This window comes from Pleurodeles waltl, chromosome 12 (genome assembly GCF_031143425.1).
Source record: "Pleurodeles waltl isolate 20211129_DDA chromosome 12, aPleWal1.hap1.20221129, whole genome shotgun sequence".
NCBI lineage: Eukaryota > Metazoa > Chordata > Amphibia > Caudata > Salamandridae > Pleurodeles > Pleurodeles waltl.
The window spans coordinates 589,882,959-589,908,965 of NC_090451.1; the positions used below are offsets into that span (position 1 = coordinate 589,882,959).

General features: G+C 45.1%; 1 protein-coding gene across 2 annotated transcripts in view; it reads left to right on the forward strand.

Annotated features, from left to right (window-relative positions):
* Positions 1 to 26,007, forward strand: part of IGSF9 (immunoglobulin superfamily member 9) — a 466,550-nt gene that overhangs the window by 201,926 nt on the left and 238,617 nt on the right. For both annotated transcript variants that reach the window (XM_069217763.1, XM_069217765.1), the window contains exons 9-10: positions 7,041 to 7,181; positions 21,711 to 21,827. In XM_069217763.1, coding sequence (XP_069073864.1) covers positions 7,041 to 7,181; positions 21,711 to 21,827 — 258 coding nt within the window. The remainder of the gene's footprint in view (positions 1 to 7,040; positions 7,182 to 21,710; positions 21,828 to 26,007) is intronic.

Below are 26,007 nucleotides of genomic sequence, written 5' to 3' on the forward strand. Positions count from 1 at the left end.
TTTTGCTACCTTTATCTCTTTTGGTTTTACTTTTTGCTAAGAATTGTTTTAAGCAGGAATCTGGTATAGACTCAAGTTTTGCATCTTTGGTTTGTAGTTGTAGTTAAAGAATAGATTTAACTGTTTGCAAAACTAGTTTTACCTGTAAGTAACTTATCCTTCTAGAAACCGTTCCTTCCTCTTTTTGCAGTACGTCAGTATATTTGTTGAGCTTGCTTGGGCAATTACCTTTGCAGGATGATAGCTCATTTAAATACTAAGCAGATAATTTTAGAAGGTGATGAATGTCATCTAAAATGAATCATAAAGCAGTTGAATATTTACTGATCATGATTCCTCACGGGAAACATAAATGTTTTTGGTGTTTTCCTAAAAGGCTAGATTGTCTATTTTTGATCAAGTTTACAGCGACATAGGATTCAACATGGCAGAAGAACATGTAGAAAAAGCTCTTCCCAAAGTAAAAGCCTACTTTCTACATCTCTTTAGAAAAAAATCACCAGCCCACTTCCATAATAATTTATGCGTTACCCAAAGCAGTTTAAAGTTCACCTAATGTCCATTTGTAAGCTAATGCAAGGGGCAAATGTGTGAAATCCTTTAGTCTGGCCATAAGGTCTTTTGTCTTTACAAGTGCCCCAAATACATCCTTTTGTGAGAGGAAGCCATTAGAAGAGTACTGACACAAAGGCACCAGCCTGTTAGAGGTAGGTTGCTGATGTAGAACATGTCAGAAAAGATTAAGTTGAAGTAACCTGACTTCAGCACTGTGGTGACCTGGGTGTCTAAGTATAGTGATTGATCAAATATGATACCACTGTAATATACCTGGGAAACAGAGAGAAGAGGCTGTTCAACTACTGCCATGGTATTAAGGAGCCCTGCCAAAGGTCTTGCTGGAAATTCTACACCATCTTCTCTGCCAGTGGTGGATTACATTCAGCCTGATATCTCCCATTAGTCCCTGCATACATTTCCAAAAACAGTTCAAGGTGTTTTCTGGATGGACTGTTGTCATTGTCATATAGCAACAGTTCAAGCAATGAGATGGTAAACATGCACATTATAAAAAACCTTTCAAAGAAATAGGGGTGTGAGTGCCAAACCCAGAGCCCTACCATAGTGGAGCTGACTGTGCTCAGAGGTAAAACAAAGGTTTGATAGTTTTGAGCTACAGTCACTTGGAAAAGCAGCACACCAATTAAGTGCAGCTCTCCAAATGCGAATATTAGCAAAGTATTGACCTGGATTAATTGCTTCACACTATTAAAATCCAGTAGGATGGGCTATTGTTCAGCAGAAAGTCTTTTGTTCAAAAAGCAGTTTTTAAGCCATTTATGCCCCTTCCCTGATTTAGTCCCTGTTTCATTAATACTTCTCTCAACATTACATCTATAACTTATCTGCAGAAACATGAGAAAGAGACAGTTGATTTTTTTTAGAGTCCTTATCAGTTTTAGCCTCTCACATCGCCTTTGGAAATATTGTAATGCTTCTAATTACAATTAATATTCAGACTGTTTAAGATTGCCCCACCAAAGGTGACCTCATGTTCCATCTTTTTGACCACAACAACACTAATACCACCAATTTCCTCGACAGCATGAACAACATCAGCCTCACCCAGTTCATCCACAACTCCAAGCCACACGCTTGACCCCTTCTTCACCTCCAGCGATTAGTATAGCAACGCTCAGATCTCACCTGGACTGACCACTCCATTGTTCACTTCCACATCACCAGCTCACGGACCCCCTTCCCCAGTCTGCCTAGTACCCCCTACCACAGCTGGAGTAAAGTCTCATAGCAAATATGGATCAACACCCTCAACACCAATCACCCCTCTTCCTGCAACAGTCTAGACCGGAACATCAAACCTCAGCACATGGGTCACTAACTGCACTGACAGTATCGCTCCCATCCTCAACAAAAACACACACAGTGGGGGCACGAAGCAGGCAAACTGGTACACAGAAGACCTGAGAATGCGTGGTAAACAATGAAAAGGATATGGTGCACTAGCAAGGACACCAGCATCAAGCCCTCCTTTAAGACAGCCCTCAACCATTGACAATTGAGAGAACTGAAGGAAAAAAGCCCTACCTACATGCATCCAATCAAGTCCCAACAAAAGCTAAGAAGTCCCCAACATCGTCAAGGAATTCTCCAGCCCCTCAGCTGTGACAAATAACATCACCCCTCACTGGAACTTTGAGAAAACCTCTCAAACTTCTTACATGACAAGCTCTCCAAAATTTACATTAACTTCAAACCCCAGCCCAAGGCCACTAATTTCTTCAGCTAACCCGGTGGCCCCACTATCACTTAAGCCAGCTGACTTACTGAATGGAGCCAGCTCTCCCCTCAGGACACCACCTCTATCATGAACTCGGTCCACTCAGGGGCCCTCATTACCTTTGTCAACACCACATCTTCAACCAAGGTGAAACCAGGATCATCCAGAAACTTACCATCCTGTTCAACACCTCGATAGGCACAGCCACCTTCCTTGAGGACTGGAAACATGCAGAGGTCAGCACCCTACTCAAGAAACCATGAGCCAACCCCAGCGAAGTTAACAACTACGGACCAATCTCCCTGCTTCTGTTCCTGGCCAAAGTATTAGAAAAAGCTGTCAACCAACAACTCTCATCACATCTAGAACATAACCTCCTACTCGATACGTCCTGATCTGGAGTCAAAAGCAACTACAGCACAGAGACCGCTCTCACTACTGATGACATCCAGGCCTCACTCAACCAAGGAGAGGCAGCAGCACTGATCCTCCTAGACCTCTCGGCAGCTTTTGACACGGTCTCCCAACAAATGCTCATTGCAAGGCTGCACAACATCAGCATCCAAGGAATCGTTTACGATGGATTACCTCTTTCCTCACCGGTAGGACTCAAAAAGTCCACCTACCACCATTCACTTCTGAACCCAAAGAAATTGTCTGTAGAGTACTGCAAGGATCTTTGCTCAGCCCTACCCTTATTAACACTTACAGGATACCACCGGCCAGCATCGTCAATACCCACTGACTCAACATCATACCCTATGCCAGTGACTCACAGGTCATCCTCTCCCTGTCCAAAGACTACTCCAAGACCACCTTTCCCAACTGTAGACCACAGACCTAGAACTCAGACCTCTTCCAACCCTGACGGACCATGCAAGACACCGTGGCATCATCCTAGACAACAAGTTAACTATGGTGGCCCAGATCAACTCCATCCCCCCTCCTCCTGCTTCTTCATCCTCTGCATGCTTTGTAAGATATTAAAATTTCTCCCCTAGAGCTCATGACCTACCATCACCCAGGCCCTCATCTCCAGCTGATTGGACTACGGTACCAATCCCTATACAGATATTGCAGCCCACATACTTCTCAATCTACAGGCCATAGAGAACACAGCTGCCAGACTGGTCCTTAAGCTCCCAAGTTGAAGACACACATCATCCCCTACCTCGGGGAATGCCAGTGGCTCCCTATGCAGTAGAGATGCCATTTCAAGCTCCTGACCTATGTATTCAAGGCCGTACACAACTGCGGACCCGCCTACATGAAGCACCCCCTAAACTTTCACTAGCCAGTCAGACACCTTCACTCCGCCTCCCTATCGCTAACCAAAACCCTCTGCATCTGACGAATTAGGAGTGGAGGACGCTGCTTCTCCTACCTGGCATCGAAGACATGGAACAACCTACCCCTACACTCCTAGATCTCCATATCCCTTTTGGAGTTCTGTGGGTTGTTGATGACTTGGCTCTTCAGATGATCGCCTGGACCCTGCCAGCACCTGGATACTCTCACGGGGTGACAAGCTGTGCTCTAAAAATCAACTAATTGATTGATTGAAATGTTTATTGCATTATCCACGTGATAAAATTGTATGTTGGTGTATCACTTCATTAGCAAAGTTCTTAAAGTCTCACGTGTAAACTAGCCATTACTAGCACTAAGATAACATTGTGCATTTCACATTCAAGCCAGTGTATTTCACATTCACTCTAGAATAGATCTCAGATCCGTCAAAAATATATATTTTTAAGCCATTATATCCAGGAGGAAAGCTCTATGTGAGCCCTTTTCCTTGTTTTCAGTTACAAAGTCTCCACTCTCCAAAAAGATACTATGGAGCAAGTACATTGTCTGTGTATTGCAAGTCATTCTTTAAAAAAATTGTACCTTCTAATGAATGATCTATTGCAAAATCAGGTAAATGTGCAAGGCCTGTTATCAATGTTTAACTCTTGATCTGCCACCTCTCGGCCCTACGATCTTAAAAAGTGGTAGTTCGCCCCTTATTAAAATATCAACCTATATGTACTATAGACCCACTCAGTTATTGTCCCATTTCAAATATCCCAAATCTGACAAAGCTCGTGAACAAGAGCTGGAATCCACCAGCAGCTACTTTTAGCCCAGAATGACAGTTTGCAAAATCTAATCAGGCAGGTTTCATGCTTGACTGAGGCACATACTATTACTCTCTTTACACCTTTCAATTTTTCCCTTCACCTTTGTGCTCTCCTCACTTACAATGTTGCATCCCTATCTTTATCTTATTTTAGAGCTTGATTTCTTTTCAATATTTGTTTATGTTCCTGCATACTCACAGATATACCAATACATACACACTGTCAGACACTGTACTGGGACCACAGGGTCCTAACTGTGGTGGTTGAAGTTGATTTCCACTGTATCCTAGGGTCCATTCTACTACAGCTCTGCAAACACAGCCAGGTACATCCATTTCTGCATTTGACTGTCAGGTTGACTAGCATGAGCCATTACAGGCTCCTCAAAGAGATACAGTTGGGGAGTTTGAGCTCAGAACTCAACAATAAATCACAAACGGAATAACTTTAATGTCCTGCCCAGTGCCTGTCTTTTGGAAAAAGAATACACTTTTTTCACACTACTATACAATTCGTTCCAGAATACAGGGTGGCAGATCTGATCACAGTTCTGTTATGGGTGCTGCCCTTCTCGCTGTGCTCCACCTCCTGGGTGACCCTAGTTGGATCTGTCCCTTACCTCAATTATCGTAGAACATGAATAGGGCTCAGGTGCAGTTTATTCACCCACAAGTCAAGTACCCACTGTTTACTCTAGTTCTTGCCCCCAATGTGCTAGCTGAAAATCAGAATTTAGTTATTTACTCGTCCAAGCTCAATAGATCAGCCCCACTGCAAGCAGAGGCCCGAAGTGTATTTGTGTAGCTTCAGTGTGTCCCCAACAAGAGTTGGATGTGACTCTTGTCTTCTCTTACCACGACAGCGTGGATGGTCTGGTATTGCTCGTCATCACATGGCAGGCTTCTTTGCAAATGGCAGCCCACGAGCCTCTACAGCAGAAAGTGCAACCTTCAGATGAACTCTGAGAGACAGGTTGTCAGGCAGATACCAGCCCTGGCCACACAGCAATCCTTTGTTTACTCTGCAGAGCACTCCCTTCCTTGGTCATAAGGAACTTAGGTGAAATAGCAGAGACTAAGGGCCAGATGTAGGAAGCCTTTTGCGCCTCGCAAACTGCGAAAAACGCAGTTTGCGAGGCGCAAAAGGCCAAACGCGATGCACAACTGCAAATTGCGAGTCGGTACCGACTCGCAATTTGAGGCTGCGACTGGCAAATAGGAAGGGGTGTTCCCTTCCTATTTGCGACCGCATCGCCATGCTGAGTTGCTCTGGGACCGCGAATGCGGTCGCAAACCAACTCGCAGTTACCATCCACTTGAAGTGGATGGTAACTCATTCGCAAAAGGGAAGGGGTCCCCATGGGACCCCTTCTCCTTTGTGAATGCCACTTAAAATATTTTTTCAGAGCAGGCAGTGGTCCTATGGACCACTGCCTACTCTGAAAAAACCGAAACCAAATGGTTTCGGAATTTTTTCTTTTTGCAGCTCGTTTTCCTTTAAGGAAAACGGGCTGCAAAAAGAAAAAAAAACTGCTTTATTCAAAAAGCAGTCACGGACATGGTGGTCTACTGTCTCCAGCAGGCCACCATCCCTGTGAGTGCCTGGACTCGCTATGGAGGCGCAAACTGCGACCCACCTCATTAATATTCATGAGGTGGGTCTTTGCGACCCCATAGCGAGTCACAGAAGGTGTCTGAGACACCTTTCTGCATAACATTTTGCGAGTTTCAAATTGCGAGTCGCTATTACTCGCAATTTGCAACTCGCAAAATGTTTTTTTGCTACATCTGGCCCTAAGACCTGGGTTTGGGTCCCACTTTTATACACATTTTCTAAATAGAGAATGTGGATCTACTGTCCCAAAGTTCCGATCCTGTTTAGGATGATTCTCTTTCAAGTGTCTTCCGGAGGCTGCTCTCCACTCACAGTCTTTGTATAAAGTGGTGCTTTTCACAACTGGTAGCACTAGTGAAGTCTCAAACTGGTGTACCTACAACATGGGCACAATGAAATGTTCAGTTTCTGCACCTGGCTATCAGCCTCTCTCAAGTAAAAATCAGAGGCAGACAAAGTTTCAGGCCTGACCTAGACACTTCCTCACCTTCCACAGTAGAAACTACAGTTTCGCCCTTCGCCCTACTGTCTTTTAAATGGTGGTGCTCAGGAAGAACTACTATGCAGCCCAATGGTATCAAAGTCTCAGCCATAACAATGTTCTTTGAAAAGTAAACAGACTGCTGTTAGCAGTTATACACTTTTTAACAGTTCAATTGTGCAACTACCTCTGTACTTGACATGTCCTTGACTTGTTATAATTGGGGGTGAAGGGATTAAAAGTGATCAGCGTCTACGTCCCCACGATTTCAGCATTTAAAAAAAAATCAAGATGCTCACCCTGAAAGAAATCCCAACAAGAGGACATGTACTTCCATGGGCTAGGTTTTCACTGCTCATTTCTGACCTTTCTGGTAGGCAATCACCACTTCCAGTAGTAGCTCCTTGCCTTGGACAGTAACCAGATCTGTAGTTAGTGTTTTCTATGTTTATGTTCTTTCTGTTAATTAAGTTTAATTGGGCTCAGTGATAGTGTCTGCTATTAAATCCATGCTCTTCTTCAGTTCCCTGGCTGGTACATGCAACAAGATGGCTCCATTGTTATAGCAACTGGAAACGATGATGCTCTGGGGATGTACACCTGCACACCTTACAACAGCTACGGCACTGCAGGAGAATCGTCACCTACAAGGGTTCTGTTGAAGGTAAGGAGAGGAAGACTGAAGGAGACAGGCGTTTAGAGTTAGGACTGGCATCTGCAAAAGGACAGAATTTACTGAAAAGTAATTATGCATTGTTCTTTTATCACAATGCCAAATATTTCCATGTTTTACTTTTTACCTTTTCTTTCCAAATGTTCTTCCCTTCATATCTTCGTGTCTTATTGAATATGAAAATCTAAATGTAGAAAAGTGTAATGTTTGACAATGTACAGTGAATGCATTAATACTTTAAACCAACAGCTGGAAATGTTTATTTAAATTGTGATGTATTCATGTCATTTATTAATAACTGGCTCCCCCTGCATCGTGTAAGGAAGCACAATATTTTTTTCAAAAAAATATTTTTTATGAACGAGATATGTTGTAGGTCTACACGTCTCAAGCCCAGTGGGTTAAATAGAATACCCCTAACCGACAATGCCCACAGTGATAATTTTTCCTAAGGCCTGCATGATAAACATCAGAATCAACTTTGCCAATCAGAAACACAGATGTGGAGGAAAGATACTAGAGAGAGTAAGGAGATAAAACTTCAGACTTTGAGAAATAAACTGCTTCTGATAATTACTTCTAACCACTGATTACTCACCATTTGAATATTCCTTAGGCATCAGACTGGATCCAGAAACTTTTCAGGGAGTACCCCTGCAAACTCGTAGGTGGTGTTGTGCCGTTCCGTGCCAACGTCCTTCTGCTCCTGAAGTTATGCACGGGACCCCATACAGGAGCAATATGTGTATGCTGACATCAGTTCCTTTCTTTCCACACCACCAGACATGAACCTTGAACTCCCCATATCTTTCTCATAAGACAATGATCTCAAAATTATTTCAAAATGGCAGTGTGCAATGAAAAACATCACCTCCCAAGTCAACAGGGTTTAAACCGTGTAGGGACTGTAACAAACAAATGTCTATGACATACCTCCATGAAATTTGCTTGGAGTCAGTCTATGAATTCTGGGTTTAGAGAAAATAAATCAAGCTTTTATTGTTTGAGAATAGAAATGGCTACATTCTGAGGTGGCTAAAAGATAGTGAAGATGGATTTAAATTGTCTGTTAAATATTCTAAAGTAGTTAACGTTAAAACAGTCTCTGTGCTTGCCCTATGAGGTTTGTGGGTCCTCATCCTCCTGTGAACCAAAGTTCTCTTGGGATTCCCAAAGGGGCTGTCTTGAAGAGTCTCAAATTCTGAGCTTCTTTAAACTTCGAATAGCTTCTCTGTGTTTTAGATGAAGAGGTAGCTGCTCTGCTTTTGATGATGACAGTCCTCTTCATCTTGTAAGCATAACAACCTCCTTTTACTGCAGGGAAGTACGGTGCTACTTCCATATCCCCATTGCTCAGCTTGGTCGCTTGCAATTTAGGATATCATTTCTGCTCTAAAGGCTGCCAGGACAAAATCTATGAGAACTGCACAGGCTTTAGAAACACATATCAACTTTCTCTCCTATGCATTGGATGAGATTTGTTTATCTTCTACATGGCATGTTGGTGGTTAAACCAAAGTCCACAGGTTGAATTCGATTGCTATTGTAGCGGACAGGAACTCTGACTCACAATGATTTCCCTGCACACTCATCATGAAGCTCCACTGTCAAGGTCTTAAATTAGATCCATGTAGTTATAGGCCCAATCGATTATCTTTTTGATCTTTCCAATTGTTGCTCACATGAAACTTGCTCATCAGAAACTGGAGGTTGACAGGGCATTGAGTGGGATGAACCTCGCTAACACTCCTGAGAGTTTGCATAGACTTATGTATGACTTGGATATGAGTAAAAACCATGTACCTAGTTTTATGGGGAACATGTCAGAAGCCTATTTTTGCTTCCAATAACCTCTAATTTCTGAACATAACTACTTAGGTATATTTTTGCTCATATTTAAAAGCTTTTCAACTCTCTATGCCCTGCTCCACCACCTCTCCTGACATCCAACGGTAATTTATTCTCTTTCCAAAATTCACTTTAAAAGCACAAGGCAGCAGGACCTACTCCACTCCTCATGCTGCCTTATTTAGAGTGTTACATGTCCCAATCACAGAGCTCCAACCTCTCGGCTAAAAAGACTGCAATTATGCCCTGCCCATGTTGTTAGAAAGTGTAGTGGACCAGCCATCCATTCTGTAATGAAGAGGCAGCCACCATGTTTGGTGATATTTGCATCGTTAAATACTTCATTGGAAATTGTTGCCATCCTAATGGAATTGTATGGCATGTCTCCATAGCATATCAGAAAATGATACTCGGCATGTTGGTATTGATAATGTACCCCCACTTTGAAGCATATCCTACTGCCTACTTGTGGTGGTGAAAATTTACTATCCTTCCTTGCTTGATGGAATTTTTTCTGTGGGTTGGTCTTATTGCACAGGTAATCGTTTTGGTAGGAAAGGCACATCTGCCATTCCAGCCTTGTTTAAATCTTTCATAATTACCTCTGGCAATGTGGCGAAATGAATACCGTCACCACAATGCATATTATTGTGTGTTGACAGTCACAGGGCATTTGAAAATGTCTGCCGTGGTGGTCCCGCATATAAATGCTCATTCCTCATGTCACCTTTGACACTGCTATACAAATATCATTTCTCAGGAAAATATCAAAACCATAAAGCTTGATTTTATTTTGAGAAATTGAATCTGGTTCTGACTTTACATTCTCCTAGGTTGTATCAGGAATTGCTATTTTATTTTGAACGTTTTACCTGTCTCCATACTGATGTCGTGCTACACTTTTGCAATAAGGATAGTGCTTACTAGCACTTCATGTACCCATGTGTTCATGTTAGGCTTGACAGAAATATTGATGGCACAGTGATGGAATCAGGCAAATGGCATATGTGGCTCAACCTGTTTTTCTGAAGAAAACATAATTTAACAAAAGACCAGCCCACTGGATTAAGTAGTATGGACGGTTTGATCCCAGGTGAAGGTCATATTAGCATGGCATCTTTGTATTGAGGTTTGAGATGTGTATTTCTATGAGAGTTATGTGAGTTCATGCTGCTTGTTGGGCTTTAACTCTACCTAGGAGGAGAGGAGTACTTCTCTTTCACCACATGCATTAGATTGTTAAGTGTATCAGACAGTGACCTGGTTCCTCCAGAATCCAGAGTAACCTTATATATAGTAGGATTAATATGGGTGATGTTGAGTACAGTCTGTAGTAAGGGTTGAAGGCACTGCTCTTTGGAAGATAAGACATTAAAGTGAAAGAATGAGATTCTTAATAGCATAGTTATAGGTAAAATATACAATTGTTTCTTAGAACATGTAGCAAATGATGAAATTTGTCAAACACAGCTTACCAACTGTTACCAGAATAAGTCATAGGTGATCTAATTTTGTTTGTCAGTTTCAAGCACTTGCAGTTGGTGCGTTCAGTTGTGATAACCAAGGTTGTTGTGCAAACTTACCCTGACCGACATGAAGCGAAAGGGGAGTATGTGATACCTGCGTACCGCTTGGTAGTTGGTAGGAAAGAGCTGGACTGATGTCACACAATAGGCTATTGAGGTTGAGCAGTGTATCATCTGTGCTGTCATTACGGGTTGGACTGAAAACGAGTAGTGGTGTGGAAAGGAGTTTCTCCTCCATAGCTGCTTGTTTCATAGAACAATGCGGTAACTTGTTATCTATATTTCCCTACACTATAGGCTATGATTTTGCAATAGGTAAAGAAGACATCTGTAGAATTTTAACCCCTACCCTAATCGTTGGCCTTCCCTCAGGCTCTCTTCACACTTTATATATTTCACGCAAGATCTTTATGATGAGCTTACTGAAGGATCTCCCGAGTGGTCACACATGTGTATTACTTTTAACCAAGCTGCAAAAAAGCAACTTTTACCTTCTAATTCCAAGTTTGCAGTCAGTATACTATAACACCCAAGAACATATATTGTGCCACCTCCCTTTATAACTGTGGGACTTTAACCCACCGTCCACTATTTGGGTAACACTCAGCTGACTTGGTTAAAAAAGGCAATACTTTGCTATAATCACCCAAAAATGTAACAATGTTGTACAAATATTCTCTTTCTCACTATATTTCAATACAATTTTTCATTTATTTTTGTACCAAAAGATCATATATTTAGTAAACATATTAAAAATGACTTATCATGATTAAAACCTTATAATGCATCAATGATTTTCACAAATATATCAAATCAAAACAAAATAAGCTTTATTCGTCTTTTTGGACAAACCATAACAGAAACATCATGAAAACAGTTCATAGGCTAAAAACAGAGCATAGAAGATGTACAAAGTTATGTAGTTAAAACCATACATAATAACAAATTAAGAACAGGAATGTTGCCATGTTAAAATGCATAAAAGGGATTGTGCATAAGAAAAACATACTTAAATGCCTAACCCATTAAAAGGCCCGTCCCCCACTAAACATACAGGGGTACTAAAAGCTATTTTTGGATCTCATTGCAGCTCTCAAAAAGCTAACTACGTTAATGGATGATTTCTTCCGGGAGCAGCTGGAGATGCATAAGGGCAGGACGTATTTTGACAGATGTTAGCCCACTTAAGTAGCGGGTAATGTAAGCCTTTCTTGGGACCATATAAAAAGGACAAAACATTGTAAAGTGCAAAGTGTCCTGCAGAGAAAAATTGTTGCAGCGGCAGGGATCAAATATGTGAGCCCTACTCCTGCCACAGTAAAAAGCTGACAAATAATGCAAAAGGTTCACCCTGAATCTAGTAAGCACGAAAGGCTCATACGTGCTCCTTACAATTGAGAGATAACGCTCCATGGTTGGGACTGATTTTAACAGAAGGTAACTGTGAGCACAGGACATCTGTAGAGCTGCCTGTTCTCTGTCAGTGGACCCATGCAGTATAAAGAGATCTTTTAACTGTGCGCAATCAGCCTAATATTCTCTCTGGAGTATGAAGTAGTTCAGCCCTACCTAGACTCTGTAAGGTATCCCTAACTACTTGGATCAAGGAATATGATGTGAACGGTCAAGGGACAAACAGTCCTTTAAAATGTACTTTTTCAGTTTTGTCTCTGCCCTTGACCAAATACTTAACTAGAGCGAAAGAGGGCGGAATGTTGTAATGTAAGTTATGTAGCCAACACCCAATTCCTTGTAGGGAGACTACGTAGAACACATAAAAGACGCTTTGCAGCTGGGCCTGTTTGACATACCCCCCGATATCACTCCCATATACTACCTTGGATACGCATTTGGCACTATAAACCTGTAGGAGGGCCTTAATAGGCCTTGGTCCCAACCTTGAAGCAAAATTAAAGACAGCAATGTTTGCCCGTCCAAATTCCTAGCTTTTCCTAATCACCAAGCGACTTCAGCTCAGAGGGGAGTCAAATAACATGTCTAAGTACGAAAGCACTCTAGTCTTTGGTAGAATCCAGGTCCCCAAACAGAACATGCTTGTTTTGTTAGAATGAGGACCGACCACCATTACAAAGGAATTTTTTACTTTAACAGGTAAATCCAAGTCCTCCATAAAGGACACAAACATGTTCAGCAGGATCTGCAAGCTTGTAGCAGGTGTAGCCATAATAACTGTGTCGTCCGCATACGAGAGCACCGGTAGACGATGGGGCTCTAGCTAAAGACAGTCAGCATTGGTACCAATTAAAGCCTACTCTAATTTGTTAACATACAGATTTAATAAAAAAGTGACCAAGATACAGCCCTGCCATACTCCTCTATCAATACTGAAACAGCACGTGCACATAAGATCCTTAGAGTAATGCACTGCTGCTTTAGTATTCATGTGGAGGTCTCTTAAGCAAAGGACAATGTCCCGATCCACCCCCATGGACAGCATAATCTGCCAAATTTTATCTCTGCTTACCTGGTCAAAGGCCGAGGTAAGATCCATGAATGTTAGATTGATAGAGCCAGGGTGGGTGATGGTATATTTACTTAGCACCATACACACATTTAAAAACTGAGCAACTGTAGACCTCCCTGAACGAAATCCATACTGCATGTCAGCCATAATATTATGTTCCTCAGCCAACATCACTAATCTGTCCAGAAGGACTTGCCCCACCACCTTCACAAATGAGTTAAGCAATGAAATGGTCTTGTAGCATTGACGGTTGTCCCTGTCCCCCTTTTAAAATACCAGGACAATAATCGAGTTGACTCAAGCCTCTGGGGGACACACAAAAACAGCAGTGTTGATGGTTGTAGTAAAGAAAAGGGGGCCCAGACCTCTGCAAAGTTTTATGAATAGGTCGGGGAGGTATCCCTTCCGGTCTGGATGGCTTGTTCTTGGTCAGACCAATTGTAGCCTTTTTAACCTCATCGAGAGTGACCGACAGTTTTAAAATCCCTTCCACCATACCTCGCCAGCTACAGGCAATATTGGAATGGTATATTATATGCCTCGTCAAAATGAGAGACCCTGCTGTCTTCAGTAATATGTGAGCACAGCAAGGCAGCAACTTCTGGAGCCAAGAAGGACGTGTTGACTAAACACCAAAACTCAGAGCTACATTTCAGCGTGCTTGCCTCTAATAAGTTTTCCCGGCATCATTCCTCAAATCATTCTTATGCTGCGCTAATTCCCTTTTGTACTCTTGTCGACAAGTCCTAACGAATACAGAATCCCTTGGCTTAGTATTCAAGGTGCACTTAAGACTCTTTAGCACCTGGGAGCACCCTTTGTCGATCCATCTAGGCTTCACGTTAAGTTTTCAAGAGACCGTTACCTCCAAGAGGGCAGACACTGTGCTAGATATTACTAAGAAGGCCCGCAGGAGGTCACTGTAATCAGAACTATTAAAAAAACAGGATCTGAACTCATTTCTACAACGAGAGTACAGAATTGTATAGCTATTATCAGAAGATACCTGAGTCCACCTTAACCTTCTTCCCTGGCTAGTGGGTTTGGTAGTCCCCCTGGCACCTATGGGTTGCTCTTGAACCAGCTGTGACCATCATAGTGAAACACACACAGGGTTATGATCACATAAAGGGCTTAATAATATCCCAAACTCATAAATACAAGGGAAAAAGGATGTAGAAACAAAAATAAAATCGATGAATGACTTGCATTCCCCCCCCTAGTGAAAGTGGGGTTAAGATCCAAGACGTTTGGGGAAAGCTTATTCAAAGATAAATCTAGGTTAAACTCATTTAAGATCGCATTTAAAATTGAACCTTGACGAGAATGTTCCTTGTGCATACCTGGTTGGGAAATACAGCCATGAACACTATTCCCAGCCACCCTGGGATTCCCTCATAAATGAACATTAAAGTCACCTACAAGCACAATATTAGCGATAAACAATTTGGAACCATTCATTTTCTTTAAAAAACAAACAGGGTTTGACTGTTACACCCATCATACATAAGTGACTTAGCATTATAAAAGTTCACCAACAGCAGCTATGAAGAACCAGCAGAGGGGAATGTTAGAGCCTGCAAAGAAGAGACTCCCAAAGTGAGTGCTTCAATCCTTCCCCTAACCGCCAGGGATACAAAGATAATCAGACTCCCTTTTGGTCTACCTAGCGGCTATTCAATAGCAGGAACAAAGAAGTGACACAGAGGTAGCCCAGGTCTCTTGTAGGCAAATCACCCCTAAACCTCTAATAAACCCCAGCCACTTAGGATTACTAAGCTTGGCCGCAAGCCCAGCAGTGTTCCAGCTGACGAGTTTTAACACCTTAGGGTTAGGTTCAGATAAGGCCTCAGTGCACTGAGCCAGTAAGACCACGGTGGCACCATCTGTACGCTCATGCCCGTCCAGTCAATCACAAGTGTCAAGGGAGGACCGGGGGGCGTATCTATTGGAAACATCCACCTGGTAAGAAGCTGCATGTAATCTGCCCTGTTACAGTACTTGCTGCCTTGGAATCTCTCTCTGGGTGGGCTGAAGGGCACAGTCTACTGGTGCAGGTCTGTAGCAAAAACCCAAGGGGAGGGCTATAATAGAAATTTGATGGTTGCTAGCATGTAAGCCCCCAGTGGAGGCAAGGATTCTTCCCACAGCAAAAGGCCTATTGTAATTAACTGTTACTCAGTTTCCTCCTAATGTTTTTACATCTTTACCTATCCAATTTACCCTCTGAACTGTATTGATCCAGCCACCAACAGAGGCTCCCACTGAGGAGTGCAAACCCAACCGGTGTGTACCTTATTCTCCAGTTGGTTATCATTTTCCAGGGTGCCAGCTTTAAGCGGAGGAACGTTACCCTATACAACAAAATAGGGTGCAGCTTCAGGAGGTAAGTTAAGAACAACATTATTTGTGAGAGGAGTGAAAAACTCACTTCTTGAGGAAGGGATATTAGGATTAAAATTAGGAACTCCAGTAGACGGGCCCTGGGAGGGACCCTATGAATGGGCGCTTCAAAGGCTGGACATGTCGGCCCCAAGAGTAACTGAGGGGGGTATCTCTATCTTCAGAAACTCAGGTAACAAGACAGGCCTGCTCAGTGGGCATTAAATGAATAGTGGATACGTTGTTGTCATGTGCATTAGTGGACATTGTGTCTCCCCCCCACTTCCCTCCCCTCAGGTTCAATCAATGGAGTGTCAACCAGGGTTAAGGAGCTAAGTGCAGAATGGCTGCAGAGGCTCCCAGGGTTTGCATAGATGACTTAAGCTTAACAAGCTCTGATTCTTTTTCGACCAGCCGAACAAGAATCGGCTCGAGTCTAGCATCCAGGTCTGCCATTAAGTTGCCTTGGAGAGTGTCCAGTAAGATTTTCAAATTGTCCTTCTCCCTAACATGCGAGTCATTATCCTTCGATGATCAAGTGGCAATTACGATTGGGCACTTAGATTTGCTACCAGCTCTCTTTTCCTCTTTCCTGCCACCCCACTGTCTTTGTTCAACACCACATGCACAACAGGTTCCAGAGGTACAGTAGACATACAAAACCTTGGTAGGGAAGGAACATCGGATAAAGAATGGCCAGCCAAGGCCCCAGCCAACAAAAACTAAATCACCGCCCCCAGGCCAAACTTTAAGGTACAGGCAAGTGTTCATCTTTGGATGCTGGGGATGGAAGGTGAGGGAAGGAACAGATAAGTGGCGCTCGGACGGCTCAATCTCTTTATTTAGAATGCCCACAGCACGTTGCAAAAACCTATCCAAAGATGTTTTAGTGTGGGGCTTCGAAACACCAGTAGACATTCTTTGTTTCCCCATGGTCAGCACAGTTAAAAGGTGGTTTGACATATAGGGGGAAAAAAAATGGTAAAAACTCACACAAAACCTACTGTGGCAAAAATCAGAGAAATACCCTGGCCAAGACAGGGGTGCGTCCTGCAATATGGTTATCTGGGGCATGCCTTATAGCGCTAACTAGTAGAGTTCAGTCCCCAGGTGCAGGAAGTATACCCTGGTGCACAGTAGTGTCTGGGGCATGCTTTATAGTGCTACGTAGCAGAGTCTGTGCCAGATATGACGTTGTGGGTCCTATATAAATAAGTGTCACCCCAGCACGCTGGCATCAGTTCTTTTCTTTCCACACCAGCCAGCACTGATCCAAAGAGAGCTACCCCTCAGTAATTTTTTGACTGCCCTTTTTTGACTTTTTGTCAGAGTTTGTTTGAGTTAACTCCTGGTACGTCGAGAATGACATCTAGGAAGACCTGGTTCAAGCCCTGCGGATCCGGTCATCAAGTGATGGATCTGCACATTGTGTGCCTTTGGTGTTTGAAGCGCAACCACAACCTGAAGTCATGCTCCAAGTGTTGGGCAAGGCATCCGAAGGCTTTGAGGGAGTGGTCCCTGAAGCTGATGGTGGCTCGACACTCGACTCCACGTAAGTCAGGGTCCCAGTCGAGAGGAAGGTCCCGGGAGCTGTTAAAAGTCCTCCTATGTAGTCGTCCTACTGCAGGTCCTAAAGTAAGTTGAGGCACAAGAAGAAATCAAAGAAAGCAGAATGTTCCTCGACTTCATCCCGTCCATCGACTGACAAGACGAGGGAACGTCATTGTTGTAGGCCTCCATCTGCAGAGCCTGCGTCTGGGCTGACTCCACGTGTCTTTGAGTTTCTAGGAGCCTGAGCAACCCCTGCCCAGCTAAAAGAATTTTAGGAGACCACGCGCCTCATTTTTGGACAGTCTGACACCGCTGGAGTGCCATTGGTCCCCGCGTAGTCGGAATGGGCCCCATTGTGCTCCGCGCCGGTGGCTTTGGCCTGGGCTCCAAGGTGCACAAAAAGATCCATGCTTGGATTCGGAGTGGCGTTGGTCGTACCATCTCGACCTTCCCCAACTCTGATCCTGATGCCGACAATCCCTGAGCTGCCTGTTTCCCAGGGCGGCGCCATACGGCGTGTGGACTTGGGTGAAGCCTGTGGACTGGACACCCTTCCGGATAGTGGCATGCTTTCTCCTCCTACCGTGGCTATGGAGTAGGGTGTCTCATACTCAGTGGAGGTGCGAAGAGCAGCTGAGGTCCTGGACCTTGAGCTGTCTTCAATGGCAGTCAAGACCAACCTCCTGACAGAGTTGATTCAACCTGGAGCTTCATCCTCCAAACTCCTGTTTCCTTTAAATAAAGCCCTTACAGGTGTCCTACTGGGTACCTGGTCCAAACCCCGCGCATGGGTTCCTGTGAATAGGATAATTGCCCGCTGCGTCTCCCTGCTCTGGGTGACCCGAGTTTCCTCATGCAACACCCCACCCCTGAGAGCTTGGTTATCCAAGCCTCCGCTTCCCAGGGTGTACTCCCTTTTCCACCCCTGGATAAGGAATCCAAGAGGCTGGACCAAGTTGGGAAGAAGATGTTTTCTTCCGCCAGCCTGACATTGCGGTCCATGAACACTGCATACTTTCTGGGCCATTATTCCCACATTAAGGTTGCGCATGTGCTGCCACAGGTCCCAGATGATGCCCAGGCTGTACTCTCCCAAGCAGTTGCTGACAGAAGAGAAGCATCAAAGTTCACGATCCGATGTGGACTGGGGAAGACTGACTCACTGGGCAGAGCAGTTCCATCAACAGTGGCCCTTAGGTGCCATGCCGGTTTGAAGACATCTGTTTTTTCAGGGGATGCCCTCGTAGATAAGGGAGCCAGCGGTCCGGCCAGTCCACCCACCACCTGCAGCTGCATTCAAACCTTCCTAGTCTGACTCATCTCCACCAGGGACCAGTCGGAGGCAGGATGCAACATCACCTCTATGATACCGATGTTTAAGCCTCTATCTGGGATTTTGATGAGAATGACTCTGAGGCTGCTGGACCTCATGGCCTCCTGCATCCTGTTTGTGAATCATGCCAGATGGCATATGCCGGCTCTGCTGTGGGACCTGAAGTTCCAGTGGGAGCAACATCAGGGTGATCTCTCTTCGACATGGTCCAGATCATGAAGGGAGCTGCACGAAATCTGCAGTGGTGGCTAACGAATCACAATTGGGTCAGAGACAGATCCCTTTCCCTTTATCAACCAGAACTGACAGTAGAAAGAAATGCATCACTCCTGGGCTGGAGTAGCCATCTGGGAGAGGTGGAGATTAGAGGCATCTAGTGATCGGTGGAGTCCTTACTCCACATCAACCTGTTGGAGCTCCGAGTGATCAGGCTAGCGTTGAAAGCATTTCTTCCCTCTCACAAGGGGTACTGCACACAAGCTGGGTAGATTGGGTGTGGACCCTTTGTCAGGAGGCTCTGCACCTCTGGACATGGTTGGAACAACAGGCATGTCACTGACTGTTCAACATCTGTCAGGCTCTCTGAATGCCAGAGCAGACAAACTCGGCCAACAATGCTTAATCGATCATGAATGGCGTCTCCATCCAGAGGTGGCACAAGGTCTCTTTTAGCAGGGGGGAGAGCCTTGGTTAGATCTCGTCTTCACTGAGAACGTGCAGTGTCAGCAGTATTGCATGTTGGAGTTTCCAAGGGGGCCATTGTTCGGCAACGCATTTCATCCGAAGTGAAACTCAGGCCTCCTGTACTCCTTTTCACCTAAACCACTTCTACTTAGAGTTCTCAAGAAGATCAAGAATGACCGGTCCAAGTAATCCTTGTGGCTCTGGACTGGGCACAAAGAGTTTGATATCCTGAGCTATTGAGCATGGCCATCGTCCTCCAATCAGACTGACTCTTTGGGAGGATCTTCTGTCGCAGCAACAGGGGAGGGTTCTCCAGCTAAACCTGTCCAGAGGCCGCCTTCTTGCTTGGAGATTGACCTTCCGCCCGAAGTCTGTATTGTTATCTTGGCAGCCAGGCGTTCCTCCATCAAAACAGTATACGCCTGTCGTTGGAATAAATTTGTGGCATGGTGCGCAGACAAGTCTGTTGACCCTCTCTCTGCCCCCCTCTCTGAGGTCCTGTTGTTTATCCTTTCTGGCCCAGCAGGGCTCTGCTGTAGGTGTTCTCAAAAGTTATCTATCTGCCATTTCTGCTTTTATACTGTTGCCTGATCAACCTTCCTCATTTAAGGCTCCTATTGTAAATAGGTGCCTTAAAAGCCTTAATCATGTTTCCTCCATCCCCATTCATTATGCCCCAGTAGGATTTGAATTTGGTTCTGACATTCCTAGTGTGTGCTGCTTTTGAGCCTCTCCACAATTGTCCTCTGGGCGTCTCACCTTGAAAACAGCCTTCCTGGTGACCATTACATCTACCTATAGGGTGAGTGAGCAGCAGGCATTTTCATCTAAGCTACCTTACCTTTCCATGTATCCTGACAAAGTGGTGCTTTGCATGAGGGCTTCCTTTCTGCCAAAAGTGGTCACACCCTTTCATGTAGACTAATCCATTGCCTTGCCTACTTTTTATGCACCCCCATATCCTTCTGATGAAGCGGAGAGACTCCACCACTTGGACCCAAAAGAGCATTGGCGTTCTACCTTGACAGTACAAGAGTTCTGAGTGTATGATCAACTTTGTTGGTTATGTGGGTGCGAAGAACGGTCAGGCAGTGCAGAAGTGAACAATCTCCCTTGGGTCGTACTCTGCATTAAGATCTGCTATGCAATGGCCAAAAAGCAACCACCTGAAGGTTTGTGTGCTCATTCTACCAGAACTACAGCTGCGACCACCCTTTAGCACACAGAGTTCCAGTCCTTGACATCTGTCAGGCAGCAATGTGGGTATCTCTGCACACATTTACCAAATACTAGTGCCTGGACAGTCAGTAGGGATGTGTACTTTGCCCTTTTGGTCCTGCAGGACTCTCTGGTATGATCTTAGTTCACAGACCCACCTCCAGGGATGTTATTGCTTTGGTATCTATTCTAAGGTAAGGAATCTGCAACTAGATGGACAAGTTACTTACCTTCGGTAACGCCTTATCTGTTAGAGACAATATCGAGTTACAGTTTCCTTACTGACCCACTAATCCTCCCCACTTTGCGAACTGATTTCTAGGGACAGCTACTCTCGTTTCATGGCCTTAGTTTTGTCGAACCAGTGGTCAATGTTCTTCATGGCTCTGCGCTTCTGGTGTGGAAAGTCGTGAAAAGAAATGGACAGCAGCGCGTCCGGGTGGCACCTATATAGGACCTGTGATGTGATATCATGCTTGGACAACGCCGATGACAAATGTGGAACCGATCGATGCCACCTTATGACGCTCAGGGGTACAGCTCGAGAAAAATCTCTGGATCCAGTCTGACACCTGGGGGAAATTAAAAGATAAGCGATTTACAACTAGATATTGTCTCTACCAGAGAAGGCGCTACCGAAGGAAAGTAACTTGTCCTTTATGTGTACCAAAGCCAACCCTGTGTTCTGTTAGCAATGTGCATATGTTCGTTGAGCATCAATAAAATGCAAGCTGTAAACCTAAATTGCACTGAGTAGTAAATCCGACCCTCTGACAAAGCAACATAGAGAAAAAGAAAAGAATAACAAATTAGGTTAGTTCTTGACAAACCTTTTAATTTGCTATTTGTTCTAGGAAAGTATTGCAGAAAACTATTGTGTGCACAATCAATGTTTTCACTTTAACATTTGGTGTATTATTCTATTTTCTTTAGATTGTTTTTGCTGAGATGGAAAAGGGATTATTTCGCATCTCAAAAGTATACTGAATCTTTACATATTAAATTATTTATTAAATAGATTCATTGTGTGCAGAAAGCAGTTTTTTCTTTTACATCAGCAGACTGGACTCTATATGCAACAGACATGTGTGTTTGTTCTCTTTAAAGTTTAAGAATGTCTTAAGAAATTTAACTCATGCTCTTTGAAACATAATATGGCTTACAAGCGTGCGTAAACTATTGTATATCATCCGTCTTATTGTGCAGGCAGATAGTTTTTTAAAATCTAACAATCTCACACTTGGTTGCTTCACTAATAGTGTGGGTTTTCTTTAATCAGTGTTTTGATTTAAAATACCCATCTAACATTTTATCACTTTTTGCTTTTTTATATCAATAAGTCACTTACATGTGTTACATCGCTGCATCTGTTGTTCTTTCTTCTGTCCTTTCATCTTTATCCCCAGCCTTCTTTTAAGCCCTTTATCTCATACTCTTGCATTCTATTCTGGAAAATCTTGACATCACAAACCATGGGCTGCTTTCATTTTCAGGATCCCCCTGAATTTGTGAATCGTCCCAAAGAAGAGTACTTTCAGGAAGTGGGAAGGGAACTGATTGTTCCATGCTCTGCCAAAGGAGATCCAGCTCCCACCATCATTTGGGCAAAGGTAAGATGGCAAGGTCTTGTTGGGTTACATTGTAAAGAGTTGCTTTTGGTTTGCCCAAGAAAGAGTGCTTTGTATTGGAAGTAGCATTTGTGAAAGGGATAGGAAGAGTTAAAGTTAGACACTGGGTGATTCAGTTGCAAGGCACAGGGTTAACATTTTTTCTTCCGCAGTCCACAGAGGCCAAGTCATTGCATGAGAGGTTATTGAAGTGTGCAAATCATTGTGTGAGTTAATTAAAATCATAATGCTTTTTTGGGGCCATATGACAGACAGTGCCCCGGGGGCTCAATGGGTACATGCTCCTGTTTTGTGCATCACAGGGCACTTTGATATTACAGAAGGGGCTTGTGCACCCCCATCTGTAATACACGTAGCTCCAGCTCTGTCGTGAGAGGGTGTTCCCTCATTTGCATGGAACTGTGACCCCTACAAATAAGGGAATCACTTTGACTCTCCTCCCGTGCCATATTACTGACCAGGCACAGAGGCAAATATGCCCTTAGGGGGTGCACTGAATGTGCGCCACAAAAAGGTCTTGTGCTGTCAGTGTGCCCTCTGTGGGCGGCCTTCTTAAGAATCAAAAGGGAGTCCTGTGGACGCCCAAGACATTCCCCCTACAGGTGGGTGCAGTCACTCACTGCAGCTGCCTGCAAGGGTATCTCTGACCCCTCTTGAAAGTGCAGGTGGGTTGCTGCCCGCACTGTGAAACATGAAGCAGCTTTTAAACAATTGCTTAGTATTTCATGTGAAATCACTGCCTCAGGGCAACAGGAGTTTATACCTGCCCTGAGAGCAGATCATTGATTACAATAGGTGAGCTGTGGCACAAACAGGGAAAATGCACCCTCTCAGTAATGCTGGCCTCATGGTCTTGAAGAATGTTTGTAACAAGCTACTGGCTACAGTTATGTTCATATAATCACATGGCAATGTCACTAGAGCCGCAATAACTCACCTGAGGTGGCTTTTTCTTTGCATGTTTTAGGATGACTGCCAGATTGCTTTACCTGGAATTAACGTCTTAGCTCCTTCCATTCTGAGACGCCAGAATATCAAAGATGTCCCTGCTTTGCATTCTGAATCTGGTATAGATTCTCATTTTGTGCATTGTACTGCTGTCTGCAGAGTAAGACTTGAAATTGTATGTGTATTCCCATAAACATGTGAAATTGATGCATGTATCAGAATTCTGAATTTTTCATGATGTTGATGAAGCACCCCAACAGCTTATACCAGCACTTTAATTTTTCCTCCTTTGAGTTTGGTCTCACAGTTTCCCATATATCTGATAGAGACTTTTAACTGCAGTTTCCTTACCTTAGAATTCCCTGGTGTCAGCTTCGAATCTGGAAATGTTTCTGCTGAGCAGTACTCTGCGTGTGCCAATGGGTGGCGTCGTTTGGATCCGCGTGCTTCGTCTGGCTCCGTGTGGCGTCGTCAGTGTCATTGGAGCCGTCTGTGACATCACGGTCTTCTATATAGGCACCACCTCGGCGCACGTACGTCAGTTCTTTTCCTTCCGCGCAGGTCCGTCTCTACGTTTCGTCAAAGACTTTTTAGATTGTCTGTGCAAATGACTTAGAGGAAGACTGGATTTAAACCGTGTGACGCATGTCATCGTGCCATGTTGGTCACTGATCCGCACAAAGTTTGTCTCTGGTGCCTCGAGAAGGACCACAATGCAAAATCGTGCTTTGAATGTCGGGCCATGGCTCCGAAGGCCTTGAGAGAGAGAGATCTCAATCTTCTAGCGGCCCGGCAGCCGTCTTTGGTCGGCACGACTAGTAGGAGGTCGCGGCACCGCTGCAGGAGCCCCAAGTCATCTTCCTCGCATTCGAGGTCATCAGGGCATTCAGGTAAGAGGCACAAAAAGAAGAAGTCCAAGCGGACTTCGCTACGCCCGTTGGCCGGCGAGGCGTCCAGGGAACATCTACGTTCTGAACACGGCTCCGTGGAGCCGTCGCCAGGGTCGACTCTCCGTCTTCCCCCCTTTCCAGGAACTGGAGCGACCCCCCGCTCACATTAAGGAATTTTACAAGTCTATGCGCCATGTTTTTTAAGCAGGCTGCACCCTTGGTGGGTCTTTGGGCCCCGCGGGGTCAGCAGGGGCCCTATCGGATTTAAAGTCGGCAGCTTTGGCCTCGGCACCGTTTGGGACCCCAGGATCCGATAGTGGATCTGGACAGGCGCCGGGTTCTCACAGTCAGCCTCCTTCGGCCCCAGGCCTGACGTCAACACTCCCTCCACCACCGGCGCCCACTGGTGGTGGCAGCCCAATCCTCATTCCGGATGATCAGAGCCAGAACGATGTTGTGCGACGCTGATTCCAACTTCAATTCAGGTCAGTGCCTAAGGCTTATTTGGAACAGCCAGGCACAGGTGAGGAGTGGGAGGGGTCTGAGGACCCTTTGGAGTATGGATTGGAACATGAGGACTGATATGAGGATCTAAGAGAAGCCAGTGGACTGGATACTTCTCCAGATACTGGCAGGCTTTCTCCTCCCACTGTGGCTACGGAGGAGGGGGCATCCTATGCCATGGTGGTGCGTAGGGCAGCTGAGGTCTTGGACCTAGACTTGCCTACGGTGCCAGTCAGGACTAATCTCCTGACGGAGGTGCTTTAGCCCGGGGTTGCTACATCGGAGCCAATGTTACCCTTCAGTGAAGCCCTCACAGATGTCCTTCTAGGAACATGGTCCAAACCCAGCATGGGGTCTCCTGTGAATAGGGCAATCAGCCGCCGCCATAGACCAGCACCAACTGACCCTAGTTTCCTAACCCAACACCCCACCCCGGAGAGCTTGATGGTTCAAGCCTCCACTTCCTGTGGTGCCTTAACTTCCGCTCCCCCGAATAGGGAATCCAAGAGGTTGGACCAACTTGGAAACAAGTTGTTTTCTTCCTCCAGCTTGGCATTGAGGTCAGTTAACACCTCTTGCCTATTAGGCCGTTTTTCTCATACTTTATGGGATACGGTGGCACAAGTGCTGCCACAGGATCCGGAGGACGTATGGGACACTCACCCAAGCTGTCAAGGATGGGAGAGATGCAGCCAAGTTTACCAACAGGTGTGGCTTGGACACGACCGACTCGCTGAGCAGGGCGATTTCTTCGACAGTGGCCCTCTGACGCCAAGCCTGGCTACGTACCACTGGCTTTTCGGGGGGGATGTCTGGTCGAACTGGAGGGACATGCCTTTTGATGGCTCACGCCTTTTTGGTGAGAAGGCAGACTCTGCACTTGAGAGGTTCAAGGATTGTCGAGCTATGACCATATCCTTGGGCCTCTCAGCACCGGCTAGTCAGCAGTCTGTTGCCCCTTTCGAGGCTTCGGGAGGGGCGTGGTACCACGCCAACCACATGTTAGCCCCCGTCCTCCAGCTTCACAGCATCCTGTGCAAGGTCGTGGTACCTTCAGACCCAGAGGGCCTAGCCAGAGGTCGACCACCACCTAGCCCCCATTTTCCACAATGCCCAAGCCCACCTAGTATGGTTCTGCAAGACCATGTCCACCCAGTTGGAGGGAGGATTCATTTTCATATCCCTCTCTGGTGGTCCATAACATCGGACAAATGGGTCTTGCAGATCATACAGAAGGGCCATTCTCTCCCCTTCCAGTTCTTCTGTCTCTCTCTCTCTATCCCTCCGGTAAAAGAACGGCTGATGGGGAATCATTTGATCTTACTCTGCGAGAAGTTACGTCTCTCTTGGCCAAGGGAGCCATAGAAAGGCTCCCGATGTCAGAAGTAGGCAGTGGTTGTTATTCCCGCTACTTTCTGATTTTGAAAAAGAACAAGGGTCTTTGCCCTATCTTGGATTTAAGAACGTCAAGCTCTTCCTCAAACAGGAGAAATTCAAGATGCTCACTCTTGCTCAGGTCTTGCCTGCCCTAGACCAAGGTGACTGGATGGTTTTGTTAGACTTGCAGGGTGCGTATTTTCACATCTCCATCCTTCCTGCCCACTGGCGTTACTTGCGATTCAAGGTGGGCCACAAGCACTTTCAGTTTACCGTGCTCCCCTTTGGTCTGACCAGTGCCCCTCGGGTGTTCACCAAAGTGATGGCGGTGGTGGCAGCTCATCTGTGCAGGTTAGGGATTTCAGTCTTTCCCTACCTGGATGACTGGCTATTGAAGGCTCCGACGCCCCAGGCTCTCGTCACCCACCTTCAGACTACAGCGG